The 15601-nt window shown below is 39.2% G+C and overlaps 1 protein-coding gene across 1 annotated transcript; it reads left to right on the plus strand.

The window, feature by feature from the left end:
• The first annotated feature begins 6 nt into the window (after positions 1-6).
• On the plus strand, positions 7-15379 carry RGMB (repulsive guidance molecule BMP co-receptor b). The gene is made up of 3 exons (XM_031064649.1): positions 7-2258; positions 2375-2886; positions 11897-15379. The coding sequence occupies exons 1-3, from the start codon at positions 2255-2257 to the stop codon at positions 12563-12565; spliced, it is 1185 nt and encodes a 394-aa protein (XP_030920509.1). The 5' UTR covers positions 7-2254; the 3' UTR covers positions 12566-15379.
• Positions 15380-15601: the final 222 nt, after the last annotated feature.

Consider the following 15601-nt stretch of genomic DNA (forward strand, 5'->3'; position numbering starts at 1 on the left):
CTGCTGCTGGGCGCAGGTACCGGGAATGTGGGGCTAGGAGGGACAGGAGCGCAGCCGTGTGCGCGCAGACGCAAGGAGCTGCCGGGCCCTTTCCCTTCCGGTAGAGCCTTTCATGAAGGAGGGATTCGCGAGCTGGGCCTGTGTAGTCAGAGGAGAGACGACTGGGAGGGGATCAGTTAGTGCATATAAGTATCTCCATCCGAGACGATGGTGCCAGATTTCTTCATTGGTACCGAGCGACAGGAAGAGGAACAATGGCTATGAACTGAAACACAAAAAGCTTCACCTCAACATTAGGTAGAACTTCTTTGCATCAAGGGTAGCAGAGCACTGGAACAGGCTGGCAGGGAGGTCATGGAGTTTCCCTCTCTCGAGACATTCAGACCCTACCTGGACACGTTCCTGTGTCACCTGGTCCAAGTGATCCTGCCTTGGCAGGGGAGTTGGACTAGATGATCCCCAGAGGTCCCTTCCAGCCCTAAAAATTCTGCCATTCTGTGATTTATTGGACTGTTTGATAACTTAACAGACTTGCTCAGCTAGCCTGATATATTTGTTTAAATAATAATATGAATACAACTAAAGGGAAATAAAAGTTTTGATGCTTTGAAAGTCTGGCTCTAAACCCAATATTCCCTCTGTCATTTTTCTTGGCGTGGGTCTTTTTTGTGTATCTGAAAACACAGAAGTTGATTCTTGTTAGGATTTTTTTTCCTCCGTATTCTGCAGAGGTATGTATGGCTTGCACAAAGAAAATTTTAGCTTACCTGCACAAGTCATGGTCATGCTTAGCTGTAGGTGGGGGATTCCTCATATGACTTTGTGTTGTCTTGGGATTTTAACAGATTTGTGTTAGCTATGCGTCACTGGCAAAACATAGTGCTCTTATAAATTCATGGTTTGGGTATTTGGAGTAAGTCATGTGAATACTGACTCAGGAAGGTCAGCTAAGGGGCAGGCAAAGAAATTGCTGATATCCTCTTATCACTGGGTGCATTGCCGAAAACAGCTATTTAAAAAATGAAAAATGTTGCTATTCAGCCTATTTTCCGCTTCTCATGGCTCAGGAGTTTCTCATACATATTGTTTTCCCTTTTTTTTTAACTTTTCTATGTGTCTTTGTGGTATTCAAAACCTGCTTTATGACAGTGAAAAAATTCAGTTAAATGTTCCCAAAGATGAATTTTAGTAGATAGTTTTGCAGGCTTGAACAGCTGTTGCATGAAGTTGTGCACCTATTCTTTATGAAGGCCCATTTTCTCTTTGGATGGCAGGAAATGTGATCTCTCCTAGATTGGGGTCCTCCTGGTTTTAACCTGTGTGAAAAGTGGAGTTCTGTTGCCCTTAGTGTGTCTTGTTCATTTATTTTTTACCCCTAATAATTTGGTAAAAGTTACCTTCAGAAAGCTGTTGTTAACTGCCATGAGAATCTAGAAGGATTTCAGATCATACGTGTGAGAACTGTGAAGGAGAAAACTGTAAAACTTCGGTTTGCTTGCAAAGATGTTAACTGGTTTTTTATGGAAATCAGGTAAGCAGATAAAATCTGTCTGGTTTGTTCATGTAAACTGAACTATGTAGCAGTTGTATAAATCTGATAATTACTTCAGGCTTTTGTGGGCAGAGAGTTTCTCTCCCGCCAGTCTTATTACTGAATTACGCTCTGAAAGGTATAGGTACTGCAATGTATAGGTGTGTTAGCTGAAAACTTGCACTTCAGACAACTGGGTTTTTTCACGCTTTAGTCCCCAAAAAATGAGCAGCAAAGCTTTAGCTATGGCAGTGTCAGGGAAATAAAGCAAACTGCTTGTCCGCTTACCTACCCATTCTCCCTCACCCTGGTTTCTAAAAGAGAACTTGGTTTTTGCTTTATTCAGTCTAGTTTTTGTCTAAACATTTTTAGACATTTGACGTCTAACATCTAAACAATGTCTAAACAACATTACTTTGTTGCCTTTACCACATTCTTTGGAGGGGCAGAATTCTATATAAAAATTCATAAATTGTGTAAAGCACTTAAAGACTACATGGGGACTTTCTTATTGTCTAAGGGATAAATTTAAACACAGAACTGCATCATCATCTTGATATCTAGAAAGAAATGTCTGGCTTGTACTTGATGGGACTTAGTGCTCTTTTTTCATCTAGGCAATATGAAGTAATGGATTAAGACATCATGAGTCCTGTCATCTGAGATAGTCTCCGTTGTTATCTTTCAACCTTTTTTTTTTTTCTAAAATGCAATGTTTCTCTAATGGGTGAGCACTTTTAAGTTTCTTTTAAGTAGTTTTCTATGGTACTTGTGGGACTGGAAAGGGATATTACCACCAAGGAGGTTTGCTTTATGTCTTTCTGCTGTCTATTTCGTGCTCAGGTGACTGTGAGCTGCACACATCTTGTGGAATCCAGAAGTGCACCACTGATTTTGTATCCTTTACTTCACATCTAAACGCAGCTCTTGATGACTTTGATTTGGAATTCTGCAAGGCCCTGCGGGCATACTCTGTGTGTACATATCGCAATTCCAAAGTATGCCGTGGAAACCTAGTCTACCATTCTGCAGTGCTTGGGATTGGTGATCTCATGACCCAGAGAAACTGTACCAAAAATGGACCCACATCCTCCACCAACTCTGAAATGACCCATGATCTTTGCAATTACAGTGGCCACACAGAAGTGAGAGAACATCAGGGGGGAGAGAAGACACCTCCTCCTACTTACCTGTTTTGTGGTTTGTTTGGGGATCCTCATCTGAGGACTTTTAAGGATCACTTCCAGACATGCAAAGTGGAAGGCGCTTGGCCCCTCATAGACAATAAATACTTATCAGTGCAAGTGACCAATGTGCCTGTGGTCCCAGGATCCAGCGCTACTGCTACAAACAAGGTACAGATTATTTTTGTGCACTGTGCATGCATGCAGAAGTAAAAGGCCAAGACAGTTAAGTAAGTAATTTCGCTCTTAACTGTGAAGAAGTGTATTAGCTTCAGAATCTTCTATGCAGTAGTATAAAAAAGTAAAACCCTTAGCATTTTCTTTAGTGAGCAAACAAAACAGGTTCTTTTCTTCCCTCTGCTCCTGCTTAAGACAAGAAAACCTGTGCATATCACCACACAAGTGTGTAATGATACTGATGTAACACTTTAAAGAGTTATTGATTAGTGTACATCTGTGACTGCCTCTGCACTAACTAGAAGTTTAAAAAATCATACAATGCTTTGGGTTGGAAGGGAATTTAAAGATGGAAAGAATATATGTGTCTGCTTTTTATTAATTTTCTAAACTTCTCAGCCAAAACAAAACTGGTTACCAAAACACTGATGATTCAGAGCCAAAAGAAGAGGACTGAGAGGAGGTAGCAAGCTAAATGTTTGTGACAAGGACTTAGTACCTCAGCTTTACTAAACAAGCAGTGGCCTTAAAATTGTCCCAAGAATATTAAACCCTTGTTGAGACAGGCAAGACTTAGGATTGCATGCTTCTCAGATGCTTTGAGGGGTCTTCAGTAGGAATACACCCGCTAGTATTTAATAACTGATGCTATTTCTTTAACTTAAGAAAAGTCCTTGTTTCTTCCTGCTGGATGTGGGTAGCAAGTGTGTCCATCAATTACTTAATTGTGCATTTGAAGCTAATATTGTCACATATCTCTTTTGGAGGGAAAGGGCTTTTTTAAAAATTGTGGTAGTGTAGCTCTTGTATTGTCAAGCTACATCAGGCTATGTGTACAGAGCCTCAAGACATTTACACTAGAGAATTTTCACTGTATTGTTAGACCTGGAAGTAGGTTTTCTTAATTAGTGGACTCAGAAGCAGGAGGTGTCTGTCACAGGCTGGGCAGTAGTATTAATGTAGAAAAATCAGTTTTACTATTGAGTTTGTGCTGGGTTCTGAAGTATTGAAGTAATGGCAATGCTTGGATGAATGAACAGAGATTGGACCAAAGTTCAGAATTACACTTTCTTAACTTACACCAGTTTCAAAAAGAGTCTTCATTGTGAATGAGATCTGAAGGTGTGTAAAATAAGGAATGAGACTAATATGAGTGTGCTTTGCAAAAGAGACTTATATCTCCTGCAGTCTCCTCCAGTGACTTTTTCTAAAGTGAAAGAAAAAGCTGCATTTCATAATCTGCAGTAAGCTTTTATGCTCAGTTTTGCTAAACTTTCACTGAATTTTCTTCATTTCCTTGTTCCTGGTAGTAGTAGAGGAAAAAGTTGAGATTCTTGTGTACAAATTGTGTGGATGGCTAGGGTGCAGTTGTAGTAGATAGGTGATCATAAGTTTAGTCCCATTCTGAAAATTATTGATTATGGTAGCACATTATGCTGGTATATATCTTTGCAAAGAGATAAAGAGGAGAACACCAGGAGTAAATGTATGCACATACTGAGGGAAAGTATGATATTAAAAAGTGTGCCTTCTGTCTTTATTTATTCTTGATAAAAGGGGTTTTTTTCTTTTTCTTTGTTTTGGGTATTTTTTTATTCTCTTCCAGTAATCCCCTGTCATTTGCCCAAGTGCAGCTAAGTGTGCAGAAGCAATCAAATAAAACAAGATCTATTATTTACGGTACTAGAAATAGTTCTAATGCTGATGTTTCTTACATGTTGCATGATGCTGTGCCCCCGATCTCGGGAGAGGGGGTGACGCTGGCTGCCAGCTAGCTCCAGCTCCCTTCCTCTGCACGCACCTCCAAGGGCCGCTCCCCACCCTGAGCCACAGGCTAGGGCCGAGGGTAGCAGTTTGGCCACTGGTAGGAACCCCTTCTCGTGACCTGGCCGAGCAGGCAACCGAAGGAGTACTCGTCAAGCGGGAGTGGTTAAGGAGAAAAAGAGGGACTCTCTGGCTGCAGTTTCCAAGTTGCTTTTGTTCCTTCCTGGAGAGGAGACCGCAGATGATAACAAAGAAGCAAACCAGCAGGGAGGCAGCACAGAGGAGCAAGGAGTATGCAGATACATTAATTTATGAAGGGGGGCTGACTCTGGGGAGGAGTCAGCCTAAAAACCAATTGTTAAGAACTGGGGAGGGGCATAAGGAGGGACTAAATTATCATATAACTAATGCAATAGGAGAGGGGAGGAGAGCAGATGTAACCGACTAATAAGAGGAGAAAAATGACGTGGAATAATCTAGACAAAGGGGCGAGGATTACCAAGATTGACAGGCTGTAGGGGCAGGATTACAGCGATTGACATCAAAGTGTCTGGAAAAAGAGGCAGGAGCAAGGGTGATTGATAGAGAGGGTTGGTGCAATGTAGGGTGAAGCCAACTAGGGAATAATATAGGGGTACATGGAACAGGAGATTACAAACATGTTGAAGCACGGAACTAAAAACAATAAAGCTGAAAACTACACCACAACAGTTGCCTAGTCCTTGAATTTTTTTCCTTTTTTTTGACAGATAACAGAATTTACCACAGCTGTTATAGGCGAGGAAGGTTGGTTGAATGTGCAAGTGACGTAGAAGATAAGCTTTAATACCTCTAATGCATGCTCTTGACTCTGTTATTTCTAGTAGGAGCAGACTACAATAATGAAATAGAAAAGGCCTGTTAAGCTACACTACCACTGCTTCATTCACTCCAGTAATATTTTCCTCTGCAAGCATTCCATTTTAACTGTGGTTGACTATCTGCTGTTGGATGTACTTAAATTATTTTGGCCACTGGATAGCTTAAAGGACTTCTAAAGAGCTACACTTCAGTGACACTTATCTACATAGAGTAATTCCTAGCTGAGAGCATCCAATAGGTCATCTACCTTCATCATATGAAAAGTTTTCAGACTATTCCTTTTTGTTAGTTTGGCTGTTTTTTCATTGCACAGATTTGAAATAGATGTTTAATTGGAAATAAAAACAAAGGTATGTGCGAGCTTAAATTGTACAGAAGCCCAAGCAAACACTAACCTAATTAGTCCTGTCTAAAGAGGTCTAACGAAAGGAAGTACAACAAGAGTAGAAGATTTAGTTTTTCCTGAATGCATTTTTCAGGGAAGTGGTTTAAGAAGCCATAGAAATAGAATGTTAATCTTCAGCCCATTGTCCTTTTGAAAGGTGCAAACTTTCCCTTGCCCTTATAGGGAGCTAGTACTTTTCACTTTTATCCTAGCTTTCTGCTGTACCAATCTTTGAGGGAGTTGATAATGCAGGCAACTTTATTTGTGAAGTTTTCTTCTCTCTCCAAAACGTAAGAGACTGTGGGAACCCCAGCAGCCTGAGGACTATCCAGTAAGTTCATAAAGGGCAAGAGAATGCCAGGAGGACACTTCAAGTAAGAATGTGAGGAATAAACACATGTTGTTTCTCCCCTACTCCTCAACTTGCATCTGGCATAAAAGTATGAAAAGCAGGAAAAATTTCCCTTGAATACCTTAATTGGAAGAGCACATCTTGTGAGAGTTGTGTGCTTACAAAAATGCTCTTGATAATTTGTTTGTAGATGTTTTGCACATTTGTGTGCAAAACATATATGTCTTTCACCATGAGCAGAGCTATTTTATGTTCTGTGGTCTAGCTGAAACTTTGAAACACCAGATTGTTGAGCTTGCCTGATGTGTTTATGCCCCTTGGCATAGGATCCTAGGGCCTTTCAGATGGAAAAGGAAGATCATCAGCAAGTAACTGGGAAACTGAGTTTAAGTTTAAACTCTTCTTTCTTTTTTTTTTTTTTTCTGACAGACTTCCTGCACGTGTTTTGAGTAGGTCACTGGCATTATTCATGTTTGATTTCTGCAGCTGTAGATAAAGAGCTTCCCTTTCTTGGAGCGAGTTTTGAATTTCCTGAGAATAAATGTCTATTATAGGGAGCAGGTAGAAAGGGTATTGTATAGTGCATTAAATAGTACATTGAGGTTTTAAAATTTTTATTTATTGTGTGCTTTATTTGGAGGAGTACAAAGTCTTTACAGCCTTTTGCACCTGTGACAGGTATTCTGGATATCACTAAAGTAATTGTCCCTGAATAGGAACTGAGGCAGGGATGCTTAGGCTTGCCAATGGAAAGCTTTCCTTCTTGTTTGGAGGTGTCTTCTTGTTTGCATTAATTGGAAATGGGGTTTTCTTGTCCAGGTGTTTTATAATAGATAGCTTGAGGGTGAGAGAGTAAATTTAAGGATACAGAGAAGGAAAAAAACTACAGAGCTTTTCACTGTAGTGATTTATTTGGTATAAACCTTGGAACCTGGGAATTGGTGCTGTCAGCAGGGTAAAGGAATTTTGGGGATAAATGTTCTTTTACCCAGAGTAAATACGTCTTTTGTAGCATAGTTTCATTTTGCCAGGAAATTACTGCAGAGCGAGCACAGTGTAATAGAAAAATAATTAAAAGGTAATTGGAAGATAAATGGTCTAAATGTTTTAAGAAGTAGAAGGATCAGGTAACTTGTCATGTCATTATTCTTTTCATCTTTATGGACATTTTGCTTAAGGCAGAGATTAATTTGTCTTATTACGTAGAAGTAGCTTTATACTACAGTTTCATTGGAGGCTGCAATAGAATCATTTAGGTTGGAAAATACCCTTAAAATCATTGAGTCCAGTTGCAAACTGTCAATTCCACCACTAAATGTGATGTGTAAGTGCTCTGTCTACATGCCTTTAAAACGTTTTTGGGGATAATGACTCAAGAGGCTGAGAAGCCTGCTCCAGTGCTTGACAACTCTTTCAGTGAAGAAATTTTCTCTAATATTCAATCTAAATCTTCACAGCACAGTTTAAGGCCATTTCTTCTCATCCTGTTACTTGCTATTTGAAAGGAGAGACTGACTTTCACCTGGCTACAGCCTCTTTTCAGAGACTTGTAGAGAGCAGTGAGGTCTCCCTTGAGCTTCCTTTTCTCCAGGCTGAACACCCCCAGTGCCCTCAACCTCTATTCATCAGGCTTGTGCTTCAGATCCTTCCTAGCTCTTTTTCCCTTCTCTGGACTTGCTCCAGCACCTCAATGTCTTTCTGGTTGTGAGAGGTGCAAAACTCAACTCAGGTTTTGAGGTGTCACTTCAGCAGTGCTGAGTACCAGGTACAGTCCCGCCCTGGTCCATATGGCTGCACTTTGGCACCCAAGGCAAGGCAGGATGTCCTTGGTCTTCTTGGCCCCCTAGGCCCACGCTTGACTTGTTCAGCCAGCTGAACAACCAGCATCCCTAGGGGCCTTTTCACTAGGCACTAGGCACTTTTTCACTCACTCCTCCCCAAGCTTGGCAGTGTTATAATAAAGGTTGAAGTTAATGATGTTAGAGGTCTTTTTCTACCCAGACAATTCTAGAATTCTGTGAAATGCACAGTAAAATAACAACACAGTGATACCTTCATGATTGTAATTGAATTGTGGCACTAGGGAAGATATCACTGTTGTCACTAGAAATGTAGGGATGGAACTACCGTCAGGCTAAGAACAATTTATTGCTTATCAGTCTCAGAGGCCGTGAGATTTCAGAGGAGCAGGCAGTCAGCTGTAGCACAAAGTAGTCGCGTTTCTTTGTTACAAGGCAATATATAACTTTCTAAACCAATCGACAGTTGCCACAGGATTTATTTTACTTTTCTATCCTGTCATCTCTACTTACTTCTGCTGCACTGTGGATACTTTTATCCTATGGTCTTCTAACTCACAGGCACACATATGCTTCTATTATAACTTCTAAACTCTCAGCTTATTCCATACAACCACACCCCTACATTATAAACCCTTCACCATCTTACCAGTAGTTTCTCACTTACTTAAGGCATATTCTCACCTACAACTGTAGAAATACAAGTTTATGATTTTTCTGCTTAGTATGTGTGTATTGTATTTTTTCATCAGTCTAAGCTGCTAAGGCTGCAGATCAAACCTTCCATGTCTGATTCCCACAGGAAGATAAGTACAAGAACTCAAGAGTTGAAAGTGTTGTTTTTGTTTAAGGCGTGCAAGCCTTAAACCTTCTACAAACACATTAGGGTCTTCTCTAGAAATGGTAGTTTTACAGCTCAGTAACACCATCTTTGAAAGGTTTTGTATGTGCAGTGGAATTTAAGAAAGCTTTTTTGAGCAGTGTACTCATCAGTACTGGCATCAGTAGGAGTGGGAGGATGAAGTCCAAAATGAAATGTGTAAATTTTATGTTTGGTTTAGTAATCTTACTATAGCTGATGTTTGTTTATTGTATCCTCACATAAGCCTCTGGAAACCTTTACTTTCATCTTTCAGGGTGCCTCACTGCAGAAGACCTCTGTATGTGCCCAAAGAACAAGGCTGATACACTGATAGTTTCAAAGATCTTTCTTCACATGAAGATTTTGGCATTTGGATTTTTCCATCCTCAGTTTAGAAAGGGCAGCTAATCTAGTCTGTAAACAGTACTGCATAAGCAGTTTTGTGAAGGTCTTGGGAACCAGACAGAATATGAAAAGTACTGTAGGTACATAAATATATATAACATGAGTTTGTTAGAAATAACCATTTTCACTTTTTAATGCTCTCTAATACCTTGGGAATTTAAAGAGAGAAAGCTCTGCAATGACATTTTGCTTCATCTCCCTTTGCAACAGGTTCTGAAGTATCTGTCAGTACCAGGGCATGATACTGAGATAGGAATGTGTGCTAAGACAAAGCCCAAGCAGCACTCTGGTTTTCCTGATCTGGCCTATGGATTAGATGGATGCCACCCAACAGACAATATTAAAAATCAGTGTCTTAAGCTGCAATGTTTAAATACAATTATGTCCTTGGAAAATCTTAATGGTCTCTGTTGAGTCTCTGTTTAGAGAGTCCTTGCAGTGGACATGGAGGCCTTTATTCATTTAATAGTATTTCAGCTCTCATTCAGCATCCATTGTTATTGCTAATCTTAAATTAGGATGAAGGCTTCTTGTTCCTTCTCTGTGTTCTGAAATTGTGTGCATTTCATTCTTGTAAATGAGGGAGTTCTGGAGAGAGCAATTTGATAGCTGCTTCCTGATAAAGTTTGCCAGGTGCCTTGCTTAAATATTTAATCAAGCAGCCAGTTCAGCGTCTCATTAAAACAATGAGACTTCTTTTTGGCTCCAGGCTTGTTCAAGTGCTAAGGAGACTTAGAGCTTTACTTCTGTAGGTGTGTAAATTATTCTTTCCTGGCAGAACAATGCAAATGTGCTCAAGGAAATAGCAATGCTTCTTTGTCTGAGCAGGCTGAGATAGAAGTCTGTTTCATTCAAACTGTGTTACACAAAATAAAAGGCCTTTTACTGCATTATGGCCTGGATTATATGCAGAATTATTAATAATTTGAGAGACCTCAAGTTTCTCTTCTGTAGGTTGCTGAGCTTACTGAGAACAAAGCTGTGAGACCATCTTTACAGCAACAGGGGCACTTGTGTGTTTTCTGGATTTTGGGCATAAGCATTCCAGCTCAGCTGTGGTTCACAATCATCACTTTGCCAAATTACTTGACTACAGATGGTCTCAAGGTATATAGCTGATACATCTTATACTGATTAATGCAAGGAAGAACCATTGGAAAAATCCAATCAGCACTAGTGAGAATATATGAAGTCAAAATAGTGAGTAGTGTCCATGTTGTGAGACAAACACTGACAAAGCATCAACCACCTGAGATGAACCAAATATTGAAAATAAATGTAATATTGCTTAGGATATGTCTGCATACTCCAAAGAAGAAATTGTTGCAATGGAAGGAGAGAGGTGGGAAGACTTGTGTCTTATACAAGTGGTGTAGAGAGGTGAGGCTAATGAGGGCAGAGGTTTTATTCAAATTGTTTGTAACTGGCTCTTGATGTAATCTATTGCTCTTTCTTACTTTAAAACAGAGAGGCAGAAATAAAAGTTGTGCAGAAGTGTGATGGTTAATTGAAATTAAAATGTGAGGTTGCTGTGGAACAGATTTTAAGTTTAGCCTTAGTTTAAAAATCCTTTCTGATATGTTTTGAAGTATTGTGAGTCTCATGGCAGACTACTTAAATAATAGACTGTAAATAATTTGATATAATCAATCAATGATGAAAATAATTATTAAAATATCTATTCTTGGTGCAAAATGTCTTTTGAGCTTTTCAAGAAGTCATTCCCCTCTAGTCATTCTTCCTGTAAAGGCAGTAGCATATCTGTTTGTAATACTTGGATGTGAATTCTAATTCTAATTTTTGTTTTAGGAAAGCTGCTAGACACTCCAAACTTGGTCTGCCATATAGCCTAGTTATTCCCTTCAAGTAAGACTGGAGGACCTGCTTTTTCTTTTGTTGTGACCTACTCCAATAAATAGAAAGGTTTAAAAGGCTAGTTCCAATCTTAAAAAAAATTAATTGCTTTATGCTAATGATTTTGATGTTGAAAGTCACTCATTCTTCAAAGGCACATCTTTGGGTGCCTTTCAGTCTTGCATTGTTTCTCTTGTGGGCACATTTTCTAGCACAGTGGACTCAAATGTCAGATCTCCCAGTTCCTAGGACTAATGTATCCAGGATCCCTAAGCTGTTATTTGACTAGTTGTTGTTCTTGGTCCTGATTTTGCATGGTCTCATTCTGGTTTTGCCATAGTTGCCAGCATTGTGGGAATTACTCAGTCCTTATGCTTCTCTGTCATTGCAGGATGCATTCCAAAGTGTTAAGAAAGTGTGAGGCAGGAGGTAGTTGTTATGCTTAATTAAGTATAAAGTGTTTTCCTTTCCTGACCTCGAGGCTGTTGCCACGTGCTAATAGTCTTACTTCCAGAGCAACAAAAAAACAAATTTAACATTTGCCATCCAGTAAAATACTGCTTTAAGCATGTGTACAGGCTGCTTTCCTTAGGCGAGAGTTGTGGACAGCTGTCAGATTTTAAGGTAGTGGGCAAGACATATTCATTTACAAAATGGAAAACTGATTGAGATGATGATTTTTTTCCACTAACTTTTCCCTTTTTTCCCCCCCTCCCCCGCAGATAACTGTTATCTTCAAATCATACCAAGACTGTACAGATCAGAAAGTATATCAAGCAATGACTGATGACTTGCCTGCAGCTTTTGTTGATGGTACAACAAGTGGAGGAGACGAGAACACCAGGAGCTTTTACATTGTGGAGAAAGTCAGTGGCAAATATATTGAGATGCATGCAAGGTACATCGGAACCACAGTGTATATTCGCCAGCTTGGGCACTACCTGACCCTGGCCATTCGCATGCCCCAGGAGTTGGTCATGGCCTTTGAGGAGAGCCAGGATCTGCAGCTGTGTCTGAACGGCTGCCCTTCCAGTGAACGTATTGATCAGAGTGGTTACTTGCCATTGCCTGTGATGGGAAAGCTGCATCCTTGGGGTGCTGCATCTCATCCCCGATCAGGGTATACACTGGAAACAGCCACCACCAAATGCCATGAGAAGATGCTTGTGAAGGACATCTATTTTTACTCATGTGTATTTGATCTACTCACCACTGGCGATGACAACTTCATGGCTGCCGCTCACAGTGCCCTGCAGGATGTGGAGGCACTGCACCCCAGCAAAGAGAACTGGCATATCTTTCCCAGGAGTGGAGATAATGGTGTGGGCAGGGATAGCAAATTCTTTGTCAGTCTTGGACTTCTATGCTTGATCCATGTTCCATATTTGTAGGATTTTTTTTTTAGACTCTAACAAAATTTTGAAATATATATGGTCATAATATATTGAGTAAAGAGGAATATATATGTATATACCATGTATATGAAGGAATGTTTTGTCTTGCGGCATCAATCAGATAGGATGTTCACTGTTTTCATGTATGTTTGATTCGGTATTTTATGTATCGGTTTGTTTTACAGTTGTTGAAAAGTTTTACAGTGTCCCTGCATTGAGACCTGATAAAAAGCACTTTATTTTTCACACATTAAATATATAAGTATGTACCTCAGTAAGTATGTGTTACACAGTGCTCTCTTTTCTCTAAGTACTACTTGGTTTAACACATTTTTTTAAACTGTTTTCCCAAGAGACCTTTAGTTAATGTCAAACATTCATCTTTTGAAGCTAGTGAATGGTCGCTGGAGAGAGCTTAAACTTAGAGGGAACACCTTTTTTTTTTTTTTTCTCCTCTTCACAGGCCCTTCAGTTGTCTGTATTCTAGAAGGCTACAGTTTTATGGTTTTTTCATGCTTGGAAACCCCACATTGTATCAATCTTTGCAAAATGTTGTAGGTGTGATTCATTAGTATACCAGTAAGTATTTGTGCGTGTGTAATAGAGTGGCTGAGCAGTGTGTAAATATTTTAAATTATTATAATAGAAGAACAGTTGTCGTGTCCTGTCCCTGCCCCTGCTGAGGAATGTCAGTAAGGTGGTATAAGTGACCCCTGGTGGGGTGCACAGAAATTGGATATATAGACCACGTACTGGGCAGGTAATCTATAAACAAATTCTCAGTTTGTCTCCTAGCCAAACAGGATGGATAGGATATTGGATAGCTATGTGCCGAATACAGTTGTTATACTTCTTGCAGACGCTTGCTTCTCTCTGCTATATAAGATATGTAAATTTATGACCAGCAGCTGCAAAACAGGCCAGTTTATTGAAAAGATGAGTTTATTGAAAGAGATGAGGAAACTAAGATGAGGAACCATTCCCTCAAGATCAACAACTCCCAGTTGTACAGTTCTTTTGTAGTGTTTGCAGAGATACAAGAATTTTAACACAGGGATCTGTGTAACTTCTGCATCCCTCCTGAGAGACATTATAAAAATCCTCTTTTCAAGTTATTGGAGAACTCTCAGACCAAAAGAACCCCAGAACAGAAAATTATTTTCTGTAAAACTAAAGAAGAGGTGGGGAAATTTGAATAAATTATACAGAAAAGTCAACAAGATTACAGAACTTAGTGTAACAAGATGATCTGTTAAATATATATGGAGTATTTCAGCTGCAAGGCTAATCACACAGTGTAAAGGTAAATTGAAAGTGCCAAAACTTAAAAGAAGTTATGTCAGATACATACAAAGAAATACAGACCTAATAAACCTAATCACAACTGTGAATGATGCTTCACTAAGCTTGTATTACAACTGGAAGTTGAGGTGTGTGAGAAATAATCTTATCTGGAAGATGAATGAGTCAAACAAGTTGTGGAAATTGCCATAGAAGGCAAAAGGAGCTTTAAATATGTATATGTTTACTGTACACAGAAGGCAGCTGTCATATCTGTAGGAGCTTGCTCACAGGTGTCAGTCTAACACCACAAGCTCTGGAGAAGGCTATGTAATGTGATCATCCATTGGTATTTTAATGCAACAACCAGTCAGCCATTACTGATGCTATCTGTTTGCTGGACGTTGTCTTAAGCTACCCTTGGATATTGTCACTCGAAAGGGTTTTTGAGTATCTTCTAGAACTGTCCTAATCATATGCTAACAGAGCTTCTAACAACAGGTGATGATAGTTCTCTATAGTTGTGGAGTCTTGACAACTTCTTTAGTAAGCATATTGCAGGACTGGCGGAGACTGTATGCCTAATCCTGTATTTTGTGTGTACAGAAGGCTCCTAAACAAGGGTATTATAAAAAGAAATAGTAGGCTCAATTGCCTGTCAAACCAAAAGTTATTTTTTTCTTCCTGGAAAACCTATCTGGAAGAAAAATGTGCATAGAGCATCTGTTAAGTGGAATACAACTGGAGAGTATAACCTTTTGTTCTTATGGGTCAAGTTACAGACCTTCAGTATTGCCTTTCCTTTCAGACTACTGCTGTACTGCAAGAAAATAGGATACCAATTATTTACATTCTCCTACTTTAGCATTATAACTACTGTGCCTTTGTTTTATGAGTTTTGAGGCTGTGCCAGTGTCTGTTTACTTACATATACTCCAAAGTGAAGCAAGCAATTCTGCAAGCTTTGTACTGCCTAATGACTTTCTTTACTGGACATGTTTTGAAAAAAAGCCTAGGAGCATTATGGCTTTCTTCTCTTCTGAGAAGAGACACAGAGCACAGTTTAAAATCTTGCATTCATTTTCTTCATATAGGTACAGCTATTGTCTTTTACACTGAAATTTTCATGCTCTGGTTATTTAATGCCCATCTATTATGTCTTGACTGATATAAATTATTTCGTGTCTTTCCCTGTTCCAGCTATACACTATCCAAATGGGACTAGTAACAATTCACTTTTTTTAGCTGGTATTCTGTGTTTTTTAGAAAGTAAGTATTCTCTGTATTGTGCTGCTACTTCTCTTCAATTGTATTCAAAACAAACGGATTGTGGGGATCGGTGTTGTCCATTAGATTTTATAGTTCTCATTAATTACCTTGTTATGGAGAGCAACATAGCTACAGATCGAGTACAAGTATGCAGGTAAATTTGTGATGCTGATGTAAAACAACTGCATCTGATCTGATTCAGAATTCTTTATGTTTGTTACTGAACTTTGTTGACATTAAAAACTGCTATTACTAAATTAACTGTGAAGAGTAAGATTGATTACAGTCTTTGTGGAGGGGTATATATAAGAACTCATTAACTAGATATAAAAAAGCACGTCATACGAGGTGTGCCAATACCTTATTTATAGGAATAATTTTACACTTATTTTACAGTTACATTATTACATTATTTTACAATTATTTTAAAGCTCAATGACACATCTGTCTACACTGTAACAATACAAGAATGTTTATTTATGT

The sequence above is a fragment of the Geospiza fortis genome, unplaced genomic scaffold, assembly GCF_000277835.1.
Source record: "Geospiza fortis unplaced genomic scaffold, GeoFor_1.0 scaffold339, whole genome shotgun sequence".
NCBI classification, from domain to species: domain Eukaryota; kingdom Metazoa; phylum Chordata; class Aves; order Passeriformes; family Thraupidae; genus Geospiza; species Geospiza fortis.

Coding starts and splice junctions, on each gene's coding strand:
- RGMB (XM_031064649.1), top strand. Junction 2,887..11,896: donor GCGCTACTGCTACAAACAAG/GTACAGATTATT, acceptor CCTCCCCCGCAG/ATAACTGTTATCTTCAAATC.